General features: G+C 38.2%; 1 protein-coding gene and 1 pseudogene across 4 annotated transcripts in view; one reads left to right on the top strand and one right to left on the bottom strand.

Moving 5' to 3' along the window:
* The window catches only part of LPAR1 (lysophosphatidic acid receptor 1), a 160,940-nt gene that overhangs the window by 47,361 nt on the left and 87,766 nt on the right, over positions 1-25,813 (top strand). For all 4 annotated transcript variants that reach the window (XM_057724724.1, XM_057724723.1, XM_057724722.1 and 1 more), the window contains exon 2: positions 23,646-23,805. In XM_057724724.1, coding sequence (XP_057580707.1) covers positions 23,761-23,805 — 45 coding nt within the window. In that variant the 5' untranslated portion in view covers positions 23,646-23,760. The remainder of the gene's footprint in view (positions 1-23,645; positions 23,806-25,813) is intronic.
* On the bottom strand, positions 9,763-9,952 carry LOC130846457 (cytochrome c oxidase assembly protein COX20, mitochondrial-like; annotated as a pseudogene).

Genomic DNA, 25,813 nt, shown 5'->3' on the forward strand with positions numbered 1-25,813 from the left:
GCTCATGCTGTCTCTGTTCCCTTTAAGTGTGTGTGTTTCCCTTCTCCCTGCACTGGGACTTTGCCCCAGAAGAGGGGAGTGCTGAAGCAAGTGGGGCCTGTGAATAGACACAGGTCTAATGTGCTTCCTCTGTAGGTGGCTGTTTCTCTGCTCAGATGCATCCTCAGGGGTGAGCTCCCTTTGTCTCTCATAGCTGATCATCCCCCACTACCTTTACCACTCATGCCTTGTTGGGGAACTGCTCCAAAGGGTTGGTAGAAACCTGTGTGGATTCTCAAGGAGTGTGGGAGAGTTTGGATTCTCAAGGAGTATGGGAGAGTTAGCTGTGGTAGAGGGTCACTGTCAGAGATCTGGGCAGCTTCTGGGGCACTGCCTAGGTAAGTGCCAACAGTGGCCACCGCTACCCCACCTGGGCTCCTCCTTGGGACTCAATTGCCTCTTTGTCCCATGGTTGAGTCTTTTCCTTGGTCTTGGCTGCCCTAGATTCAGTGTCACACTGTGGTGTGGAGTGAGTGGGGCTGGAGTGTTTGCTTGGCTCGGGCTGAGGTGCTCAGCTAGGTGGTAGCGGGAATCCTGGCACTAGAGCAGACTTCTCTCCACCCTGCCTCAAGACCTAGTCATTGCTCACGCGTGCTTCTTATGAGAGGAGTCCAGTCTTCTCCAGCCTTTCTCTTTGACTCAGTGGTCTTCCAACTAGCCAAGGGGGTTTGTCTCCTCTGCGTAGGACCCCAGGACTGGGATGCCCAATCTGTGACTTGACCCACTCACTCCCCAGGACAGATGTCCACTTGTGTAATCTCCCTTTTTCTCTGGGTCCCCTCCCAGGGGCACAGGTCCCAACCTGATTACTTTTCTTCCCTTCCTACCTGATTACTTGTGTATCTTTCTTACAGCTTTGGATGTATAGGAGTCCTTCTGCCAGTTTCCAGGTTTCAGTGAGGATAGTTTCACATGTAGATGTATTTTTGATGTGTTTGTGCGGGACGATAAGCTCCACGTCTTCTTACTCAGCCATCTTGATCTCGTTCCCCGTACTGTTTTGATTACTATAGCTTTGTGATGAAGCTTGAAATCAGGAATTGTGATGCTTCCAGTTTTATTGTTCTTTCTCACAATTGATTTGGCTATGTGGGGTCTTTTGTGGTTCCATATCAGCTTAGGATTGTTTGTTCTATTTCTGTGAAAAATGCCATTGGAGTTTTGTTTTGGATTCCGTTGACTCTATAGATTGCTTTGGGTAGTATGGATATTGTAACACTATTAATTCTTCTGATCCATGAGCACAGGATATCTTTCCATTTATTTGTGTCTTCATTTTTCTCATCAGTGTCTTATAATTTTCAGTGTACAGATCTTTCACTTCCTTTGTTAAATTTATTCCTAAGAATTTTATTGTTTTAGATGCTATTGTAAATGGGATTTTATTTATTTTTCAGATATTCATTTTTAGAATATAAAAACACAACTGATCTTTGTATGCTGATTTTCATATCTTGCAACTTTACTGAATTAGTTTATTACTCCTAACAGTTTTTTGATGAAGTTTTTAGGATTTTCTGTAGATAAGAGCATATCATCTACAAACAGAGACAACTTTACTGCTTCCTTTTGATTTGGATGCCTTTTATTTTTATTGTCTAATTGCTCTGGTTAGGACTTCTAGGTCTGTGTTGAATAGGAGTGGTTAGAGTGGGCATCCTTGTCTTGTTCCTGATCTTGGTTGGGAAAATTTCACCCTTTTACCATTGAGTGTGATATTAGCTGTCAGTTTGTCGTATATAGCCTTTATCATGTTGAGGTACGTTCCTGCTATACCCAGTTTGTTTTGAGTTTTTATCATGAACATACGTTGAATTTTGTCGAATGCTTCTTGTGCATCTGTTGAGAGGATCATATGATTTTTATCCTTTATTCTGTTGATGTGGTATATTGTGTTAATGGATTTGCATTATGTTGACCCATTCTTGTATCCTGGAGATAAATTCCACTTGATCATGGTGTTTGATCCTTTTAACATGTTGTTGAATTTGGTTTGCTAGAATTTTGTTGAGGATGTTTGCATCTATATTCATCAGGGATATTGGCCTGTAGTTTTCTTTTCTTGTAATGTCCTTATTTGGCTTTGGTATCAGGATATGCTGGTTTTGTAAAATGAGTTTGAGAATGTTCCCTCCTCTTCAGTTTTTTGGGAGAGTTTGAGAAAGACTGGTATTGATTCTTCTTTAAATGTTTGATAGAATTCACCCGTGAAAACTTTTGGTCCTAGTCTTTCCTTGTTGGGAGGTTTTTGCTTACTTTTTCAATCTCCTCATTATTGGTCTGTTCAGTTTTTCTGTTTCTTCCTGATTCTGTCCTGGTGGATTATATGTTTCTAGGAATTTATCCATTTCTTCTAGATTATCCAATTTGTTGGCTTATAATTCTTCATAGTCATGACTCTCATTCTTTTATAACCTCTTATAACCTGGCTGAAACTTGTTTGGAGGCAGATGGGGTCCAGAAACTAAGTAAATGATGGAATATCTGCCTATGATTTGAAACAAGCTTCTTATATGGAGACCCTTTCTCAGCTCTTGGTCAGTATTTCTTTATGTCTCCTCCCTTTGATGGAGGCACTACAATCTACAATCATCAGTCGCCTGGCTATGAAAGAGTTAATGTTTCCCAGTACCAGGCACTGACATAGGCAGTAGGGGAAGTCTGGCTCATTTTGTTTCAAAATACACCATACCTCAAATAAGTACAAACAGCTGCAATGTGGGATTGGGGCCAAAAGACATCTGTGTGGTGCTCTGAACTCCAGTTGAGAGGAGTTCATATAACATGGATCTGAGAACAGGCTCCAAAACGAAACCATCAGGCCCCAGCAGGAGGAGAGTCCTTGCTTGTCGTCCTGGTCAGCTCCACAGTCATCACCCAAAGAAACTGTCATGGTTCAAGGTGACTTTTTCCTTTTCCCTCTGGACCCACTTCTGTGCAGCGGGTTGAACACTACATTCAGTTTCTTGGAGCCCAGAACTTCAGTAGTGTAAAATGGAACACAAAGGATTTATAGATATGTTGCCTGCTTATTTTATTTCCATGACTTGGCTTAAAACAGCAATCACACTAAGTCTGACCCTACAGCATACTCCTCCTTTTCAAACCCCAGGAAATTCTTGGTCAGGTAGAAACTGCTGTCACTGAGTGTGTTTGGTGGTTTCTTCATCTTCCAGATATTTTAGGTAACATCAGTTTAGCGAACCCCCTTTTTTTTTTCTGGTCCCTTTTATAACGAGAATTTCGTTTTTCATATTATAACTTGTCTTCCCTTTGGAGTGGCCATATAATCCCTTTCACACTAGTTAGAAGTTTTCTGTATGACACTCTTCATTCTCCGCATATTTGATTTTTCTGGACGTGCAGGACAGCATCTTTTAGGCTGATGGTTAGATGGTTAGAACTCTTCAGAGTGGCGCCTCACAGCTGTTTTTAGGTCTCCAATTGGTTTTGAGGTCACATCTCAGGCTGAGGGACTTGTGACTACTTTGTGGTTTTATTATCTCCTCACAGTTTATAAAAAGGCTTCTTTTCCTTTCCATATTCTCCTGCTTTTGTGATAAACAGCTTCAACAATAATTGAAAAAGATACCCACTGTTATATTGAAAACCCTTTCATGCAAGGAAAACAGGAGTTCAAATACCATTCACGTGAAAGTTAGGGAGGAGCCCTTTTTTTGTTTATTTGTTATCATGGTTACTGAATTATTGTGAACAGAGAAGAGTCACTTGATTCCCATTGCTTCACATTCCTGATTTCTTCCACAGGGTGATAATGTTTGAAATGTTACTCACAGAATTATTATATTAATGAATGAGGCCAGCCTTTCCTTACTGACCTCTCAAGTTGTCAAAATCATGTATGTGAACTCTCAGGAAAACTAGTCTTCACATATCTTCATCCCAGCTGGGAATAATTCCTCCTTCAGCATCATACTAGTTTTCTTTAGATTTCCCTTTGTTACCTACTGTTTTAAAGAGATATTGCTAAGAGGGGCTTCACTGAAGAAAAATGATGTATATTGTAGCAGGAAATGAAGCGCCTCATTTTTTTCCCCCATGGTGAAGTAGATACTAGGGTTGTATTCAACAGGTTTGATTTTATTTTCCCCTTAAAACTTTGGGCAGGATGTATAAGTCTAGACTTAGAATGTACACTGATTTTTTTTTTTTAAAGCGATTATCTCTGGTTTAATTAGAAGTTAGTGAAGGAAACAAGGTTTCTTATTTGGCTCTTGAACTCTGAAAATAAACAAAACTTTCATATTTTTGAAAAGCACATTGTGGGCCAAACAACATCTGGAAGAGATTATCCTCACTAGTTGGCAGAAGAAATTTCATAATCCACCATCTTCAAAGAACATGGTACCTTGTCACATTTTCCTTATATCCGGGAAAGAGAAGACATTCCTAGGACCACATTTGTGGGGTATCTGCCCTTTTCTTTGTTTTGCATTGAACATAAATGTGTCTCCCTAATACTATAATATTTCTTCAGCTTTGGGAAATACAACAGAACTTGGTGGGATGATGCTGCTTGCACTGTTTACTGTGGTCCAGACTTCTTTTTCAAAAGACCTATTTGACTTTTGGCAACGTGCCTCTTATCCTCTGCCATTTGTCTGAGACGTCTTTTCCTGTCTTCTCTAAAAACAGGCACATGTGTGTCTGGGATAGTCATGTAATTTGTAACAGTAACTTCTAACCAGATTAAAATAATTTTCTTTGCATTCATTTTCTTCTTGTGCATATCTATTCTTGTGGTTAGTAGTGACACATGAACACTCTCTTCCAATTAAACACGTTTTATTTTAGATCATGGGGCTTCTCCTGCTCCCCCTATTCCTCCCTTCCTCCTCCCCTGCTCCTCCTTTCTTAAACTTACAGAAAAGTTGCAAGTGCAGTACAAAAATGCAAAGAACCTTTTATCTTGCCAAGTCAATTAGGAATGAATTACTGACATGATGTCCTAACACCCTCAAGTACTTTATAATGTATTTCCTAAAAACAAGGACATTTCTTCCACAGTCACAAAACAGTCGTCAGATTTCAGAACTTAACATCATTATTGTATTATCAAGCTAATTTTCAAATCCATTCAAGTTTTCCCCAATTGTCTCAATAATACCCTTTATAGAGAAGATCCCGTTCAGAATCTTGCATTGTATTAGTTGGTCATGTCTCTTGTTAGTCTCCTTTAATATATGACAGTTTCTCAGTTTTGTTTTTTTTTTCTTTTATGACCTTGCTCTTTTAAAGATGATAGGATGTTATTTTGTAGAATGTCCCTCAGTTTGGGTTTGACCCATGGTTATTTTGATGCAACTCAGATTTTGAAACTTTGGCAGGAATGTTACAAAATGATGCCGCATTCTTCTCATTGCATCCTATCAGATGGCACACAATGTGTATTTGTCCCAATTTCTGGTGATGTTTACTATGATCAGTTGATGAAGTTAGTGTCTTCCAGACTTCTCCACTGTTAAGTTACTATTTTTTCCTTTGTAAGTAATAAGGAATTTTGTGGGAAAGTATTTGAGTCTATGTAAATATCCTATTTCTTGTTAAACTTTTATTAGTTAATTTATATTATAATGAACTCATAGATTCCTGTTTTATTCAGAGGGTCATAAATCTGTTCTATCATTTATTTTGAAGCTCAAAAATGTGCATTTTAGGCCAGGGAGGGGCCCTTGAAGCTAATTTCTCTGTCTCTTTAACATGTCTTCATAATTCTTTGAATGCTGTCTTTCTTTCTGGCACAAGATGTTTCATCTTATACTTCCCTGGCCCCAGCTCTGGACTCAGGCATTTCTCCAAAGAGCCTGGTTCCTTTCAGTAGAGGATGGTATTTGGAGACCAAGATCTAAGTGCTAGGATACTCATAGTTATTGGGGTGTCACTACTCCCAGGCCTCTGACTTACATACGCATACATGTACACCGCACCACACACTCTTAAACCTCTAATTTTATTGCTATAGCTCTTGAAAACCATTAGTCTATACCTCTCTCTCCTCCTCTCCTGGATGCCCCATTACCTTTTAGGCTCTGACAAGTGCTCTCAGCTGCCTTCCCATGGAGATGTCCTCCTTAGCTCGTTTAGTCTCTGACACTCTGTATTGGGCTGCCTTACATTCTTAGGAATATATGTATATATTATAGTTAGTGCTCAGATTTTCTTATAAGCCAGTGTTTCCCTTTCAAGGAAAATATTCTTTAAATATTGTATTTTAAAAATCTATAACGTAGCATTTTTCTTTATTATAAGGCACATGCTTTCTATTATTTTTTATTGAGGATGTATGTGAATTGCACATATTTAAAATGTGCAATTTGATGTGTTTTGACATGTGTATATACCCTTGAAATGATCACCACCATCAAGATAATGAACATAACTACCACCCCTCAAATTTTCTCCTGTCCCTTTGAAGTCCTTCCTTCTATTCCCTTACCCTTCCCTCATATTCTCCGGCAGTTACTGATCTGCTTTTGGTCACTATAGATTAGTTTGCTTTTCCTATAGTTTTATATAAATGGAATCATACAGTAAATGGTGTGTTTTGTTTGGCCTCTTTCACTCAGTGTAATTATTTTGAGATTGATACATGCTGTTGTGCCTATGACTAGTTCATTTCTTTAATTGCTGAGTAGTAATTCCATTGTACAGATATTGCAGCAATTTATCTGTGAAATGACTTTTGAGTGTTTCCAATTTTTGGCTATTAAAGATAAAGCTACTGTAAACATTTGTACTCAAGTCTTTGTGTTGACATGCTTTCTTTACTCTTAAGTAAATACCTAGGAGTGAAATGGCTTGATTGGATAGTAAAAAAAAATGCCAAATTGTTTCCCAAATTGATCCTATCTTCCGTTTCCACAGCAGTGTGTGAGAGTTGCCCTTGATTCATATTCTCACCAACACTTGGTATGGTCAGTCTTTTTAATTTTGGTTATTTTATTAATATTTAGTGGTATTTCATTGTGATTTTAATTTGTGTTTTCCTAATTGCTCTTCTGTGTTTATTTGTTGTCTGTATATTATCTTTGGTGGAGTGTGTAAATCTTTTGCCCAGTTTAAAAAGTGAGTTTGGTTTCTTACTGAATTTTTTTTTTAAGAACTTTTATTGAGATACAGTTAACAGACAATAAACAGCATATATTTAGAGTGTACAATTTGGTATCCCCATCTCCCAATTCATCTCCCCCCAACCCTCCCTGCTTTCCCCACTTGGTGTCCATGTGTTTGTTCTCTACATCTGTGTCTCTATTTCTGCCTTGCATTTCCTCTTTCATAGTTGTTAGCATTTGCCTTATGTATTGAGGTGCTCCTATATTGGGTGCATACATATTTATAATTGTTATGTCCTCTTCTTGGATGGATCCCTTGATCTTTACGTAATGTCCTTTCTTGTCTCTTGTAACATTTTTTATTTTAAAGTCTATTTTATCTGTTATGACTATTGCTACTTCAGCTTTCTTTTGATTTTCATTTGCATGGAATATCTTTTTCCATCCCCTCACTTTCCATCTGTATGTGTCCCTAGGTCTGAAGTGGGTCTCTTGGAGACAGCATATATATGGGTCTTGTTTTTGTATCCATTCAGCCAGTCCATGTCTTTTGGTTGATGCATGTAGTCCATTTACATTCAAGGTAGTTATTGATATGTATGTTCCTATTACCATTTTCTTAATTGTTTTGTTTTTGTTTTTGTAGGTCCTTTTCTTCTGTTATGTTTCCTGCTTAGAGAAGTTCCTTTAGCATTTGTTGTAGGGCTGGTTTGGTGGTGCTGAATTCTCTTAGCTGTTGCTTGTCTCTAAAGCTTTTGATTTCTCCATTGAATCTGAATGAGATCCTTGCTGGGTAGAGTATTCTTGATTGTAGGTTCTTCCCTTTCATCACTTGAAATATATCATGCCACTCCCTTCTGGCTTGCAGAGTTTCTGCTGAGAAATCAGCTGTTAACCTGATGGGAGTTCCCTTGTATGTTATTTGTCGTTTTTCCCTTGTTGCTTTTAATAACATTTCTCTATCTTTAATTTTTGTCAGCTTGACTAATACATGTCTTGGCGTATTTCTCCTTGGGTTTATCCTGCCTGGGACTCTGTGCGCTTCCTGCACTTGGGTAGCTGTTTCCTTTCCCATGTTAGGGAAGTTTTCAACTAGAATCTCTTCCAATATTTTCTCAGGTCCTTTCTCTCTCTCTTCTCCTTCTGGGACCCCTATAATGTGAATGTTGGTGCATTTAACATTGTCCCAGAGGTCTCTTAGGCTGTCTTCAGTTCTTTTCATTCTTTTTTCTTTATTCTTTTCTGCATCAGTAATTTTCACCATTCTGTCTTCCAGGTCACTTATTTGCCCTTCTGCCTCAGTTAATCTGCTGTTGGTTCCTTCTAGTGTATTTTTCATTTCCGTTATTGTGTTGCATATCTCTGTTTGTTTGCTCTTCATTTCTTCTAGGTCTTTGGTAAACTTTTCCATCTTTGCACTGAGTCTTTTTTCAAAGTCCTGGATCATCTTCACCATCATTATTCTGAATTCTTTTTCTGGAAGGGTGCCTATCTCCTCTTCATTTAGTTGTTTTTCTGGGTTTTTATCCTGTCTCTTCATCTGGTACAAACGCCTCTGCTTTTTCATTTTCTCTATCTTTCTGTGGCTGTGTTTTTCAGTTCCACAAGACGAAATACTGCTGATACTGCTGTCTGCCTGCTTGTGGAGGAAGCTATCTCTCTTACTGAATTTTGAGATCTTTAAAAATACACTTTGGATACAAGTCCTTTATTAGATATGATTTGAAAGTATTTTCATCCAGTTTGTGTCTTGTTTTTTAAAAATTTAGTGTGTTTTAAAGAGCAGAAGAATTTTTTTAATATATTTCTTTTTTATTTATTTTTAATTTCATTTTTGGCTGCATTGGGTCTTCATTGCTGCCCGTGGGCTTTCTCTAGTTGTGGCAACTAGGGGCTACTCTTTGTTGCAGTGCATGGACTTCTTAGTGCAGTGGCTTCTCATGTTTATGGAGCATGGGCTCTAGGTGCACGGGCTTCGGTAGTTATGACACATGGGCTCAGTAGTTGTGGCTTGTGGGCTCTAGAGCGCAGGCTCAGTAGTTGTGGGGCACATGGGCATAGTTGTTCTGCAGCATGTGGAATCTTCCCGGACCAGGGATCGAACCTGTGCCCCCTGCATTGGCAGGCAGATTCTTAACCACTGCGCCACCAGGGAAGCCCCAGAAGAACTTTTGATGGAGACCAGTGTTTCAGTTTATTTTCTCCTGGATCATGCTTTTGATGTCTTACCTGAGAAAACTTTGCCTGACCCAGCTCTGCAGAGATTTTCTCTTGTTTTCTTCTAGTAGTTTTATAGTTGTAGGTTTTACATTTAGGTCTGTGATCCATTTAAGTTAATTTTTTTTTTTATAACTTACACATGCTTTATTTACTTGATTGAAAGCTGCCTTATGGTACATAAAATGCTTTCTGTAGTTGATCTCAGCTTTGTTCACACTGAAGGTGAGTTGTATCTGGGTTTCCTATGCTCAGGACTGCTCAATTGCTGCTGCTATCACCATTGGTTTGTTTTCTTTCAGGATCAAGGTGGGTACTTTCATATAAAATCTTGTTTTTAATTCTTCTGTGGTAAGTCTTTCCTGGATTCTTAGCTTTGCATAATTATACCTACAATGGAAACAGCATCCTAAAGTCACCAAGATAAATCCTCCTACTCCAACATCACATGATCTTCTAATTCTACCAGTTAACAAAAAATGTCCAAGACCAGCCACAACAGATCCTAACGAACCATATAATATCGAATCTCTTGTGCAGGGAATGTTTTCAACATCTAAAATTCCTAGGAGCTTAAAGGGCTTCCCCTTCCCTGGCTCCCTGGTTTCCGGTGTAGCCGCCATGGGGACTGTAGGCACCTCTGCCCTGCCGCACCACCACCACCCTAAGTTAATTTTTGTATGTGGTTTGAAATATGGGTCAAAGTTGTTTTTTGTTTGGTCTTGCATTCAGATATCCAGCACAATTTGTTGGAAAGGCTCTTCTTTCTTAGTCAAATTAATTTTGTCAAAACTTTGTCAAAAATTAGTTGTTTATATAAGTATAGGTCTACTCAACTTTCTATTATTTTCCTTTAATCTCTTTGTCTTTCTTTAGGCCCATACCACACTATCTTTATTCTTTATATCCTTTAATGTCTGTGGGGTTGGTAATGACCACCCCTCTTTTGTTTCTTCCATTAGTAATTTGTGTCATCTTTTCCCCTAACCAGTCCTGATTAGAGGGTTAGCAATTGTATTGATTTTCTCAAAGAAACAGCTTTTGGGTTTATTGCTTTTACTTTCTGCTATTATTATCTGCTATTATTCACTGTTTCCTTTTTTTCTGCTTACTTTGGGTTTAATTAGATCATCTTTTTCTGGTTTCTGATGGTCATTTATTTTAGACTTCTTTTCTACTGTAAATGTTTAATGCAATAATTTTCCTCTTGGGTACTGTTTTAGTGGCACCCCACAAGTACTGATGCTTTGTTTCTATCTTCATTCAATTCAAAACACTCAAAATAGTTATTCAGTTCAAAATACTAATTTCCTCCTTCACTTTCTTCTTTATTGCATAAGGTATTTAGAGAGAAGATAGTTTTCCAGCATTTGGTGATCTTCCAAAGATCTTTCTGTTATTGATTTCTAATTTAATTCAGTTGTGGTCAGAGACCATACTTTGTATGACTTGAATCCTTTTAAATTTATTGATACTTGTTTTAACGCCCAGGATATGGTCTGTCTTAGTACCAGTTCTTTTTGCACTTGAGGAGAATGTGTATTCTGCTGGCCATCAGTAAAGTATTCTAGAAATGTCAGTCAGATCAAGTTGGTTGATTATGTTGTTCATGTTCTTCTTATCCTTATCAATTTTCTGTTCTATCAGTTAATTACAGAGGGGTATTGAAATTTTGGCTGTAAATGCAGATTTGTGTGTTTCTCCTCTCATCAGTTTTTACTTTATATTGTTGGAAGTTCCCTTGTTAGATGTATAAAATTTATTATTGTTGTGTCATCTTGATGAAATGGCCCCTTTATCATCATTAAATGACTTTTTCTATCCTTGATAATGTATTTTGCTCCAAATACTCTGCCAGATATTAATATAGGCACTCCAGTTTTATTTTTAGTTTCAGGTTGGCAGATCTTTTTCCTTTTCCTTTAAAACTATTTGTGTCTTCATATTTAAAATATGGTTCTTATAGGGAGTGTATCTTATAGGGAGCTGGGTCTTGGTTTTTTATACAGTCTGACAATCTCTGCCTTTTAATTTGGTTGTTTAGACCACTTCCTCTGTGTGTCTGTGTGTCTGTGTCTGTATTTTGTTATGGTTATATTTAAGTCCATCATCTTGCTCATCTTGCTGTTTGCTTATTTGTCCTGTCCATTCTTTGTTTCTCATTTTTTTTTTTTTGCATTTGGTCTATTTTATGATTTTTATTTCCTCCTGAGCATATTAGCTATAATTCCTTGTTTTGTTTTTAGTGGTTGATTCAGCATTTATAGTAGGCTTCAATTTATTCTATGTAATATTTATTTAATTAAATTAATTATATTAAGTGATACTTTAAATGATACTTTTAAGTATCATTAAGTATACCTCTTTATAGTATAACAATCTTACAAGAGTATATTTACTTTTTTCCCTCCTAACTTTTCTAAAACTTTTATTTCTATAATAAACCCCATCATTATTATGTCAATTATCTTTTTAACAGTTTTATTGGGATATAATTCACATATAATTCAACTATTTAAGGAATACAGTTCAGTGGTTTTTGATATATTCAGAGCTGTGCATCTGTCACCACAGTGTTAGAAAGTTTTCTCCTTCCCCAAAGGAAACCCACATCAGTTATCAGTCATTCCCTATTTATCCTTTCCAATCCCCTGGCAAACACTAATCAAATTTTTTGTCTCAGACATTTGCCTATCCTGGACTTTCATATGAATGGAATCACAGTTTTTGGCCTTGTGTGACTGGCTTCTTTCACACAGCGTAATGTTTTTAAGGTTCATGCATGCTATAATAGCGTTTATTATCATTTTATTTTTTTTCTTGCGCAGTAATATTCTATTGTTTGGAATACAATAAGTCCCCTACATATAAACTTTCAAAGATGCGAATGTGTATTTACATGTCCAATTATGTTCACCTGTCTGGTGTGAACTACTATACTTTTCAAGGTACTGTAGTATAAGAGTAAAAGTGTTTATTTTTTGGGTGTGTTTAGTTTTCTGTCTTTCTGGGTCTCTCTTCTGTGATACTCAGTTCTGGGAACTCTAGCTGCCTTGAGCGTCTTGGGTTCTCAGATCTGCCTCTTTAACTCAGTAAGTTCTCTGGGTCCCCCCTGGTTTCGCCTGTACTGTGGCAGGACACTCTTAAGGCAGGAAGCTGGGGCTATCTTAGGGCTCACCTTGTTCTTTTTCCCACTTCTTAGATGTCCAATGTTTTGTATATTTTATGGTTTCGTTTTTTTCTTTTCCTCTTTTTTTTTTTTTTTTTAAGACAGGCAGTCATCTGGTCCCTGTTACTCTATCTTAGCTCTGTAGATTATTTTTCTGCAGAAAATTAAAATATCCATACCACCTCCGGACACAATACATATATATGTATAATCTTGTTGTGTATATGTTTCCCAAATGGGAGAGATATATAGATACTTAATTTCAATAGTTCAGTGTTTATTGGCTGTATACAATTGAATTGCATGTGAACATAGTTTTAATAACTCTGTTGGCAAGCACTGTATTAGATAGATTGTTTCTAAAATTTTCTAGTCATATATGATATTGCCTTAAGTCCCCTTGTAGCAAAATCTTTGTCCTTAATTAACTCTTTCCACAGTATAAATTCCCAGTTGTAGAGGAACATACTCTCTGATTCAGTATACTTTTTAGGATCTTGATGCAAACCACACACACACACACACACACATCCATATGGTATTCCAGAAAGATTATAATAGTTTATCTATACCGGAAATAAACTTGAGTGCCTATTCTCTTACGTTGTGGCAAACACATCAGAAAACTATCTTCCAGGCATAACCTTTTTATGTTGAGGTACATTTTTATTTTTAAAAATTTATTTTATTGAAGTATAGTTGATTTGTGTTATGTTAATTTCTGCTGTATAGCAAAGTGGTTCAGATATATATATATTTTTTCATATTCTTTTCTATTATGGTTTATTACAGGATATTGAATATAGTTCCCTGTGCTATACAGTAGGACCTTGTTGTTTATCCATCCTACATATAATGGTTTGCGTCTGCTAACCCCAAACTCCCAGTCCATCCCTCCCCAACTGCCCCCCACCCCTTGGCAACCGCAAGTCTGAGGTACAGTTTTAAATCACTCTTCTTCAATTCAGGCACTCAGAATTGATTTTGACTTACTCTCTGAAAAGGACTTGACGTTTAAGCTACTGGAAACCTTAAGTAATGGAAGATGCCTGTGTCCACAGAATCCTTTGCTGTTATGAGCTGTTATTCTGGGCTGAATACTTTTCTTATCACAGCTGTAGACGTCTACATTCTGGGCAGCTAATTTTGACACTTTGCCCCCACCCCCATTTGCTTTCCCTTTTCCCTCTTTCCCTTCCTCTCACACCCTTCTATTCTAAGTAATTTGGGAATTACTTCTGATTTTAGAAACATGCACTTGCTCTTAGAAGGAAATATCCCCCAAGGCTCCTCCAGTTGGCTCTGGTTGGAAGAGTCTAGCTCAGCCTGAGGTTGGTTATGAAGTTGTAATCTTCTTGTCCTGAAACCTGTGGACTGCAAACACTCCAGCATGGCTCAGAGGCTCTCTCCATAAACATTCCCCAAGAGAAATGTACCCATCCTATCTATGCTTCCGGATATTTACTTTCTTGGGTGGAACTCTTGATTACCATTCGTCTTCACAGGGCTCTGGCTCTGGGTCCCTGTGCAAATGGCTGGGTCAAGGCATACAGATACTAAAGAGATCAGGAGTTTAGACATTGTGGGCCTTGGGTAATGGAAAGAAACAGGGTGGTAGTAAGTCTATCTCTTATTCAAAGAGTAATTCTTTTAATTGTCCTATCTTCCAAGAGGATTTTCTCAGTTCTTTTAGTTGACTTCTCTTCCTTTGTGAGAAATCCTAGTTGACTTCTCCTCACCTTTCTTCTTGCTCTCTCCCTTTATGATTGAGCACACTCACAAGTTCTTTTTTTTTTTTTTATTTTTTTGAATTTATAGGGTGTGTTTCTTTTTTTGGCCAATTTCTGACTCATTATTCCTAAACTTCAGATTTCCCTCATTTTCTAAACAATATAGCACAAACTAGCTTGAGCTTGAAACTGTAAACAGAGTATGACCAATACATCCTTGGCCCTGGTAGTGACAACTGTTCTGAGATTTTTCTAAAAATTTTTACAATTCCTGGTTATTTTGACAAGTTTCAGGATAGCATCTCTCCACAGCAGGAACACTTTCCAAAAGGGAAAACTGTATGTCTGTCCATACAGTCTTTGAAATCAAAATGGTGAGTTTATTTAAATACTTTTTGGGCAGTCCCTTCAGTCTGTAGAATCCTGAACTCTGAGCTGTTACAATACGTGCAAAACAGTGCGATTGTGGTATTCGTGTATCTTTTGTGCAGGCAGTTCGAGCAGGATGGGCTAGCTGTATTCCTGCCTGTGAATGCATTAGCTGAGTGCCGTGTGGAAAGAATGGTAGACTTTTAGGCCAAATGTGGGTCTGATTGAAAAGCTGGAGAAGCAAATGGAAAAACTGATCCTATATGTGGGAAAGGAAAGATTTAAGAGCACGAAATATATTGTCTTCAGTGAGTATATTGAAGCAAGATCTTGGGTCTGATCCTTTGAAGAAGAACGTTTCTGCCACCATAGGTAGAAGGTGGTATTTTAAAGCATGAGGAAATTATTTGGTCTCTCAAGTGCTTTTCTGACTTCCTTGTTCTAAATCTGCATGTGAAGCAAATGGACCCTGAAAGTAATCACAGCTTTCTTTATCCCAGCTGGACCATTTGCCTCCCTGGTTTTATGGGAAGCAGTGGTGAGGAGAGGAAGCGCAGATAAAACAGTATAGCACTGCCATCCCTTTGTGTCCCATCTCCCCTTTTCTCTTTCTCTTTTGGTTCTTTAAACTTGGCCTGAAATTCTTATTTTAGCAACTTCAGAAATAAAACAGTATTGATTGACTCTCAAAAGGTGAGTGTTTTCCTTGTTCTTGCGGTTTCCTGGAGTTTTTATTTTAGTTCATTACTGTTATATGCGTTTCAGTCATATAGCTTTTCTTTTAATAGTTATAAAAGCTTCATTTTTTGGTCACTGTTATTCTCACAGATATTCTTTGTTTACATGGATTGATAAGAGGCTCCTGCCGAGGCTCTCCTGAGCACAGGAGTTTGATTTGTCACATGATTCCCTGTATTATGTCATCGAGTGGAGATTTAGGAGTGAAAGATGCCATGATTATATTTAATACAAGTTCCTCGTTCTTGCTATTGCAGGTAAATAACACCTTGGCTGAATGTATGCTTTTTGAGCCATTCTGTATTTCTGACAAAATAATGAAAGTTGCTTCTGTGTCTTGTCATCTGCTGTGACCAAGCTGATGACTGTGTCCAGCCTAAGTTTTTCCCTTTGTGATTGATTTTTCCCCACTTTGTTTTTTAATGGGAATTCTTTTAACTCTTGAAGTTTAGTTATTTAACAAACATGCATTTCAATTGTAGATCAAGTACTTCATATTTTTCCTGGAATGAGCTCTTTGTTTCTTTTAATTGTGGTAACATATAAATGAGATATAATTTACCATCTTAAACATTTTCAAGTTCAGTAGCGCTAAGTATATTCACATTGTGGTGAAACATATCTTCAGAACTCTTGCAAAACTGAAACTCTCTGTTAAACAATTCCCTGTTCCCTCTTCCCCCTGCCCTTGGCAACCACCCTTCTACATACTGTCTCTATGAATTAGACTGCTATAGGTACCTCATATAAGTGGAATCACATAGTATTTGTTTTTTTGTTACTGGCTTATTTCACTTAGCATAATGTCCTTATGGTTCACCCATGTTGTAATGTGTGCCAGAATTTCCTTCTTTTTTGAGGCTGAATAATATTCCATTGTATGCATATAGTACATTTTATTTATCCATTCTTACCTGTCCACGGACACTTGGGTTGCTTCCACCTTTTTGTCTATTGTGAATAAATGCTGCTGTGAATGTGGTTGTACCAATATCTCTTTGAGATCTTGGTTTCAACTCTTTTGGGTATATATACCCAGAAGTTGAATTGCTGGATAAAATGAAAACTCTATTTTTAATTTTTTGAGGAACTGCCATTCTGATATGTGTAGGAGCAGAACCATCTTACTAGCAGCCGTAAAGGTTCCAATTTCTCCATGTCCTTGCCTATTTTGTTAGCAACCATTCTAATGCATGTGAGGTGTTATCTCATCGTGGTTTTGATTTGTATTTCCTTACTGATCAGTGATGTTGACTATCTTGTCAAGTTCTTTTTGGCCATTTGAATATCTTTGGAGAAATATTTATTCAAGTCTTTTATTTTTTTAGTTTGGTTGTGTGATTTTGTTGTTGTTAAGTTTCTTTATGTATTCTGGATATCAGCTCCTTTTTAAATTTGTGACTTGCAGGTATTTTCTCTCATTGTGTGGATTGCCTTTTCACACTTGTGTTTTTTGTACAGAGGTTTTACATTTTGATTTAGTGCGTTTTACCTGTTTTTTATTTGTTTGTGTTCTTGAAGCCTAAGAACTTATAACCTTTTAAGAAAAGTTTACTTTTACTATTAAATAACTTCTGTTTCATTTGTTCTCCCCGAGTGTACCAATTATTCTTATATTGAATCTCTGTTTTCTGTGCTCCACAGCCAAAATTTCTAATCCGTCTAGTAACTGTTACTATAATAAGCACGTGTGATTTTTCTCAAGCTTGTATTCCATGGCATCAACTTGGTTTTCTCTAGTGGCACTTCTGCCTCTTGTAGTTTTAAATACATTTTTTAGTTTCAGCAGTGATTTTTTTTTTTTCCTTTTTTGCTTTTATTTTTTAATCAGTGTTACAGATGTGTTTCATTTAAAGTGCCGAATAGCTGTATGAGACTTTCTAAGAAAAAAGAGTTCTCTTCTCCCTCCCTGTAATTTACCTTCCCCGTAGCTACCATTTTCAGTTGGTTTAGCGGCTTCATTGGGTATTTGCATTGCATCGCTAAGATTTCTACTTGTACTTTTTGGTATATCAGTTTCAAGTATTGATAGACGTCCCTTGTGAAAGATGTGCTGCACACATACTCTCCTCCTGTACCTCTTCATCCTAATATAGTTAGGCTGTGATTGTGGGTCAGGCCACTATTCAGTGTTAATGATATCATGACCTTATTAATGTTGTTCACAGTTGAGCCATCTAGCATTCTATGAATCCTTCTCCTCTTCTGTAAATTCTTTGTTTTCCTTTAAATTTTAATTATTCTTCTTATGTTTGCTTACTTTCCTGTGTGCTTATTATTCTATTCTGTGTGCTTAGGATTCTACACGCTCATTCAACCCCAAACTCTTTGTCGGTCCTAGAAATCTCTCAACCTACCCAGACGGACAGTTATTCTGTGAAGCCTACTTCGTGGGTCCACTTACCTGTCATCCAGGGATGTCCTTTCACAAGTAGGCCAGGAATTCCCTATATTTTTCTCCTGAATTGAACTCCTGTTCCTGTGTCCCATGCCTTTATTTTGATTAATTTCCTCCCTGTTTTGCGAAGGACATCCTGCAATAAGATTGTAGATTGTAAATCACCTTCTTCATGTCTGTTATCTTCTAGCTTCTAGGTTGCTGTTGAGAAACGCAAAGACATTCTGATTCCTAATCCTTTGTGTGTGAGTGCCCCCCATCCCTTTCTGAGCACTTACAGGAATTTTTAAAAAAATCTCTTGTGTTTAAAAAATAAAATCATGATGATGTGCTTAATGTGGGCATCTTAAAATCAATGCAGTTGGGGAGGTAGGCAGCAGGGGACCCTTACAGTCAACCAACTCAGGACTTGGCACTTTAGGAAATGTTTTGAGTTTGTTGTGTGGTGGTCGACCCCTGCCCCCTGCCCCCCCACCCCCAGCTTCATTTCCTTTATTTATTTATTTTATTAAGGAATTGCTTTTACTTGGCTATTAGATCTCCTGGACTAGTTCTCTAGCTTTCTCATTCTTACTGTTCTATTTTCCTTCACTTTGTTTTTTGGCTCTACATTTGGGGCACGTTTCCTAACTTTATATTCCAATCCATCTTCTGCATCTCCAATGATTGGTTTTTAAGTCTCCTGTTTTGTTAATGGGTATAGTATCTTCTTCCTGATGTTACTGTTGTTAAGGTCTTTTCATCTGCTCAGATTCCAGAGGAGAATCTTCCAGTCTCAGGCTTCAGATGCTTAAGATAAATAAATAGATAAATAGAAAATAAGTAAATACTGAGAAAGACACGCTATAGCCCTGACCTTCCTCTATCATGTCATCTTGTTCTTCCAGGTTTGAGGTTGAGAGTTTCTTCTGTTTGGTTTTTGCTGGACTATAGAGTATAGAGCTCTCTCAAGAAGAATACACACATTTCAAGTCTGAAATTTTTTCCTACCTGACCTAAGTGGCTCTATTTACGTGTAATACTTTTCTAAAATTTTGAGGATAAATGTATCCATTCCTGGTCTCAGCGCTGATGATTTCCTTCCTCCTTTAGTACTTTGTGTTCATCTGTTCTGTTTTTGGAATGGAAGCTTTGAAATTTTTAGTCACTGAAATTTTTAGTCACATAGGCCCCCACCCAAAACTCTGGTTTATCTTCTGCTTCACTAATGCCATTTTCTGCTTTTTTATTCTGTTCTCTACTTTATCGACTGCCCTTATTCAAGTTCATAAGTCATACTTTTTTTGTTAATGCCGACTCATTTCTGATCTCATGTTTTTCTAGAGTTTTATGTTGTATACCTCTTTTTTGTTGTATACCTATTAAGTAAACATTTGCTCTGAGTCTAGAGTCCTCCTCCTCTTGAGCGCCATAATGTTTCTCATTTGCCCGGTGGATTTGGATTTTTTCTGTCTCTTATCCTTAGAGAGGGAAGTCTGTGCAGATTCAGTATCAGGTACTGACCTGTATCCTTTCAAGAGACTGAAATGAGTCACTGTTTGACTCAAGTCCAGATGAAGGAAGAGATTAGATTTATAGTAGATAAATTTGCCAGTGAGAAATTCATCTTCCTTTGAGGCCCAGGAAAAGTGCCAGCATCAGCTCCAGGAGTCATCAAAGGGAACATTTGCCGCAGGACCAGGGGCTTTTTTTTTAAGGTATTCAGTGTGGCACTTAGTAATTAGCAAGATCATTGTCGCTTGGCATAGCTGCCTGTAGCAGAAGCCAGCTGGTAGTGCTTTTTTCCCATATATTTTCTGGACCAGTCATTATGGCCACATGTAAATGAGAAGTAAATACAGCCAGAGATTACTTGCTCGGTTGGAGCCAGGAACCCCTTTTAAGGAGCTGAGTGTATTTTAAATGTACTCCAACACTCCCTGGCTTTGTTCACTCCAGCCCTCATCTCTCTGAACGGGGAGCATCATTGCAAGTCTTTTGGGGTCTCATTTACTTATTTTTCTGTCCATGTAATTACAGTTTCATGTGAAGAGAATGTCGAGCCCTAAATGTTCTTCAGTGTCCCATATTGATTCTTTCCAGTGTGTGTTTCCGGAAGTTTAAGCAATAGCTGGGATCCATCTGTGGCTTCTAGGGTTGATTCAGGATATTTCCTATTTTTATATTTAATTGATTATTTTCCATTAATCTAGCACAGAACCAAGAGCCTGTCTAGCTTTCTTACTCGTAAATTGTATTTTAACTATCCATTTTTTAAAAAAATATTTCTTTTAAAAATTGAAGTATAGTTGATTTATAATGTGTTAGTTTCAGGTGTACAGCAAAGTGATTCAGTTACACATACATACATATCTATTTTTTTCAGATTCTTTTCCCTTATGGGGTTATTATGAAATATTGAGTATAGCTTCCTGTGCTGTACAGTAGCTCCTTGTTGGTTATCTCATATATATATATATATATATATATATATATATATATATATATCCATTTCAAACTATAGGGAGGGATTTTGAAGTAATTCATACCCAATGACTGTAAAATGGATGAATGAGCATGTCAATAGGTAACAAAGCCATGTTCTGCAAGTGAGTGGCATTAGATATAATTTCGTGGTTTTGAAAAGAATGATATAGATTAAAAAGCATGCCTAGAATGGAAAGTGGGGACAACTAGGGAAGAAGAGAAGGGGCAATAGTGATGGCCAAGGGCATCTGGGGTTAATGGAGCTGACTCACACGACTTTGTGATTTCCTCTACCTGGAGCTCAAGCAAAGGAAGTAGAGAGTTAGGCTGAGGGCTGGTTATAAGAATGGCAGGACAGGTGTCTAATACTTGGAAGAGTTCAAAGAGGGATGAATTTCTTTAGAAATTTTGTGCAACTCTGTAGTTGGCAGTCTGGGGCTCTGGGAAAGCAGGAGACAATATGTCAACGTTATCAAGCTTACTTGGCCAGAGACTGAGTGACATCATTACTTAGGATATTGTCTTTTTTGTCATCACATCTCTTCCCCCATGATTTGTACAGTTTTGTAAATAGGCGGGGAAGTAAATAGGTTTCATGAATGTAATTTTGAGACGTTGCTCTCCAAGAGAGCTGTTTTATACCCTTTGAGGTAGTATTGCTTAGCCCTTACATTTTCAGAGTTAAGCAACCATATCCCATCTTACAAAGGGCTCTTATAATGTAAGATTAGGTTCAACATACACTTTCATGACTCTTCTAGTGTTATACACTATTTTCTCAGAAATAAAGATCCCTTCATGTGGAAAAAAAAAAGATTCAACAGAAGCATCAAAACTCGATATGTCTTAGATGCTTTATGGGAGGACAGTTACTGTTCTGTCTTGATGTTCTTCAAAATATGAAACTAACATCATCCACATATTATCTGTATTATCTACTGTGTAGCTCAGGGATGTGTCACATAAATTAAAAGTAGGGCCACATCATTAAAGTTTTATATACATGAGAGCAGCCCAGTGTACCCTGTTTCAGGGTTTGGGGAAATAGTTACTCTGCAGAACATTTGACTTGCATCTTGCTTCCCTTAGGACCTTCAGAAATTTTTGCTTAAAAAAACTCCAAGCATTTCTTCTCTCTTAATTTTTGTACACTTGGAGGGTTCGTCTATGAAGAGGCCCTGGGATGGGTCCTGGTGCAGGTCTCTGCACCATCATTTCCTGGCCACATGACTAGGAATGGTGCATAAACCTTTCAAGGCCTTGGGTTTCTCATCTATGAAATGAGTTAACAGGATCTGCTTAAACTGTACGTGAAATGACTGAGTCAGTGCTCAGCGTCTAGTAGGTATTCATTAAATCCCAGTCTCCTTCCCCCCTCTCTTGCTGTCAGCAGTGATGCCATATGGCATATTTGTCACATCCATTTCTATATCCCTTTCCCAACTGCACACTGGGTGCCCAGCATTCACTTTTTGGACAACTCCGTGTACTCTGAATATTGAAAATGTTTTATGGTTCTATTGCTTAATGATTTAGCTCGGCAGAAATGATATTGGACCAGCACACACAGAGTGTGAGTCTTTTTAAATCTCACTTGCCTGCTTATTTTGCTTTTTGTTATCAGTCGTTACATATTTACATATTATATATTTATATATTCATCTGTCCACTCCACACATAATAGAGCAAGAAAATGTGAATTGTAAATATGTGAAAAGGAAAAAGGAAAAATACAGAAGGGGGAGGGCACAGAATGATGCCAGGAATAAGTCCAGTACAAAAGAGTGCACCATGGGGCCCTGTAATTTTCCCAGGGTAGGCTTGGCTCTCTGGCAGCCCTCATGAAGGAGGAAAGGCACTCTATGGACATGTGCCTTTCTCCCGGGCTGTTATTTAAACTCACAGTGTGATAAACAGCGGGTCTTTTTCCGTCTAAAACTGAGACTAAGGAGAACATCACTGTTGTCTTAGGGCAGCTATAGCATTTTGTGTGGAGTGTTAGACCAAAATGGCTTGACAGCTTCACCTCTTATTTATTAATGAAAACAGTCACTCTAACAGAAAAGTAGAGGAAGAAAATAGGAAGGTGCCACAGCTCTAAACAACTGAAACCTAAAATGATTAAAACTATAGTATGAAGGATAATACGTGGCGACAGGATAAAAATCAGAATGTGAGGTTCATAGAAGTTGCTGCCAAACCGTGATTGTTTCTTACGAAACAGTTCTTCTGAGGTTATGTGACTTGCCCAGAATCATCCAGCTAATAGTAACTAGTGCCAGAGGATTTGGCAAAGACTTGGGTTAAATATCCAACTCTACCATTACTACCTGCTCAAGACTTGGACCTTACCGTCATGACTTTTACTTTTATGAAGAGTATCATTTCCCAAAAGTGTTCCGGTGTCATCTTGTCTGCTCGTGAAACCAGAAAGTATATTTACAGACAAAAGCTCCCTGCAGGCAGGGGCAGGCTCAGTTTTATTCACTGTGTCCTTAGCTCTCTGTAGATGCCCCATAAATATCGTTTGAATAAAAGAAAGGACATTGTAAGGTGGTATGAAAACAACCTAAAAATAAAAAAATTTTCTTACAATGAATGTATTTTCTGAAATTCTTAAACTGAAAAAATGTCCCCTTCTGGACTGAGTTGCAATGTGGAAATTATCACATAGGTCTAGCATCCTCTCTCCAAGGATGTCGAGAGGCATTGAGAAGTGTAGTCTTCCTCACACATGTGGAAGTCTGATTTACAAAGCTCCCCCCTCCCCCAATCTAAGTACCTGATTTATTCTTCTGACTGACTCCTATAACTTTGGGGTGTCTTGCCTTTCTTTAATCCCGAAAGTGGTAACAGGTTCTCTAAAGAAGTGTAAACATGGAACACATTAGAACACATTCACTTATGTCTTATCTGGGACTGGGACTGGGACTTGCTCGCTGCTCCAGAGCTGGTTCTGCCATTAATGCAGAATATGGTTCTACTCATCTCTCTCCTCCAGCCCTCAGGTTTTTCATCTGCCAATGGGCAGGTTGAACTTGGTGTCTCTAAAACACTTGAGACTCTTATTCTTTTTGCCCTTTGCCTGTAAACTATCAGCTTTTAATTGTGAGTCACTCAATTCCTTTATTATTTAATGACAGGATGGCTCTTCCCTCTGCCCACCCTCCCTGTCTTCACAACTTGAAATCACCTGCCCAAAGCATCTAGCTAGCATGCCAGGTTGGATTCAGACTTATGAAAGCACATCAACTGAACATGATTTGGATGAACGGTACAGAAATGCTCCCGTGAGATGTTAGATGCTCCCTCCTGGGTTCTTCTTTTCATTATGCTGCGTGTTGGCATTTGGTATCAGGGATTTTTCTCTTCCTGTGGCCAAAGGTTCTTCACTCCCTTGTGCTAGTCCTCTCAGGCTAAAGGTGGGTTTTCCTGTCCTTCTCCAGGTACACAGTTGCTCCTAGCATGACCGAGATCTGATCAGCAACCACGAGAACCTGACTCCCGCGTCGGGCGACTTAGTGCTGGGGCCTGGTCACCGCCCACAACTCCGGAGCTGCCATGGCTGCTGCCTCTACGTCCACCCCTGTCATTTCACAGCCCCAGGTACGTGATTCAAACCCGCATAGGTCCGGGGTAATCGTATATTTGTTGAACATTTCAGTTGAGTTTCAGAAAGTGTGTTTGACTCTGGAGATCACGTGTTTCTGAATTATCATTGGGATTTGGACAAGAGTGTGTTTGTGAGGGAGGTGCTGTGGTTTTCAGTGCCTAGCGGGTCTGGCTGTTATCGTAGGCATCAAACTCCAAATCAAGAGAGTCAGTCGTAAATCCCACTGTTGGCTTTTGTAGGGTTTATCTTAGAACAGATGTAATCTTACCACACGTTTTCTGAATGTCGTCTTGATGTCCTTCTCCTACAATGATGATGATTTTGCCTTGACCTGTTCTAGTAACTTTGAGAAGAAAATGCCATTCCAGAACCTTCTGAACCACAGTAATATGAGTTACTTTTCCTGTCCAGTGAAGAACAGTCACACAACAGGAACATTGTTCTCACTGTTTTACAATCTGATCTATTCAAGTATTAATCGGACTCTTTCAGTTTCAGCAGGCAGCGTGGCACAGTAGGGAAACAGACTTTGGAGTCATTAGGCCTGCGTGTACATCGCGATTGCTGGATAAGGGGCCTTGGTCATGCTAACCTCACTCAGCTTCCATTTCTTCTCGTGTAACCATCCCTTGCAGCATGGTTACAGGGATTAAAGGAGAGAACCTATGCAGGGCACGTAGTGGGTGCGCAACAGGTGTGCTTTCCCTCTTGTTCCTCTTCTTCTTCTCTTCCTTTTAGATTGTGACCTACGATTGCATTCATAAGAATCACTTTTAGGCCAAGGTTGAAGAAAAAAATACATCTCTGAGAAGAAGCCATATTGATTGAAATTTGAATCTTTATGATGCAAAATATTGTTCCACACTCTTTTTTTCTTTGTATCATTTTGCAGGCTACTAAATTTTGCATGTAACATTACATAAAAATACATAGGTCTGTTTCTTCAGATCTTCGTTTCCTTATGAAGGCTCCCGTATCATATAAAACTTATATTCAATTTTAAATATATATATGTATATATATAACTGAATCACTTTGCTGTATACCTGAAACTAACATAACATTGTATGTACTTCAATTAAAAGAAAAAACACCCAGCATAAAAACATAGGTCTGTTTCTTCAGATCTTCGTATATATATATGTGAGTACATATATGTATTCTTTTTCAGGTTCTTTTCCCTTGTAGGTTATTATAAAATATTGAGTATAGTTCCCTGTGTAAAGAAGGGGAGGGAGGGAAAGGAAGAAGGAGAGGGAGAAAGGAGAAAGGGGCATTTCTACTTTATTTACTATAAATGCTTTTCTTCGTCTCTAAAAGACCTTGGAATTTTATCATATGAATACAGTCGCTGCTGTTCCTCAACATTATAAAGTTTGTAGTATCGTTTTCCAGGATGTTTGGTGTTATCACCATCACGTGTCTTTCTGTTTCTGGTAGATGGATTATTGCCTTTTCAACGCTTCATTTACTTTGGGTGTTCGGTTTCCATTACCCTCAATAGTGTTCTTGGTGCCCGAGAGATGTGGCAAACAGGTAAAAAGATTTAGTGCCTATTACCTGAGGTCACCATTTCAAAGTCCACTGCAGCCGTTCCCTCGCAAGCACTATTCTTAGCCTTTTGTGGAGTGAGTTAGGCTCTTGTGCAGGTTCTCTGGACAGGGCCTTTCAGCATCCCAGCCTTGCCGCCGTCATTCATTAGTATTTCCAATAGCATCATCTTATCTGCACATCTTGCCTCTTACACAAGCTACTATCAGCTGGTGAGTAATATAAATATTTTTAAATGACTCATTAAATAAAAATGTTTAGCACCTCCCTAGGTAGAAAGAGGTCATATTTAATATAAACTCATGGGGAAATGTGTACTCTTGTAAAGTCTCTGTGGGAAAGTAAATTGGTGCAGTCACTCTGGAAGGAATTTGACAGTATCTGTTAAAATTATAGACCTTTCACATACCCTGTTCCCATCTTGGTCCCTAGGTTAGAAAAACATGAGTC

The sequence above is a fragment of the Hippopotamus amphibius genome, chromosome 2 (genome assembly GCF_030028045.1).
Source record: "Hippopotamus amphibius kiboko isolate mHipAmp2 chromosome 2, mHipAmp2.hap2, whole genome shotgun sequence".
NCBI classification, from domain to species: Eukaryota; Metazoa; Chordata; class Mammalia; order Artiodactyla; family Hippopotamidae; genus Hippopotamus; species Hippopotamus amphibius.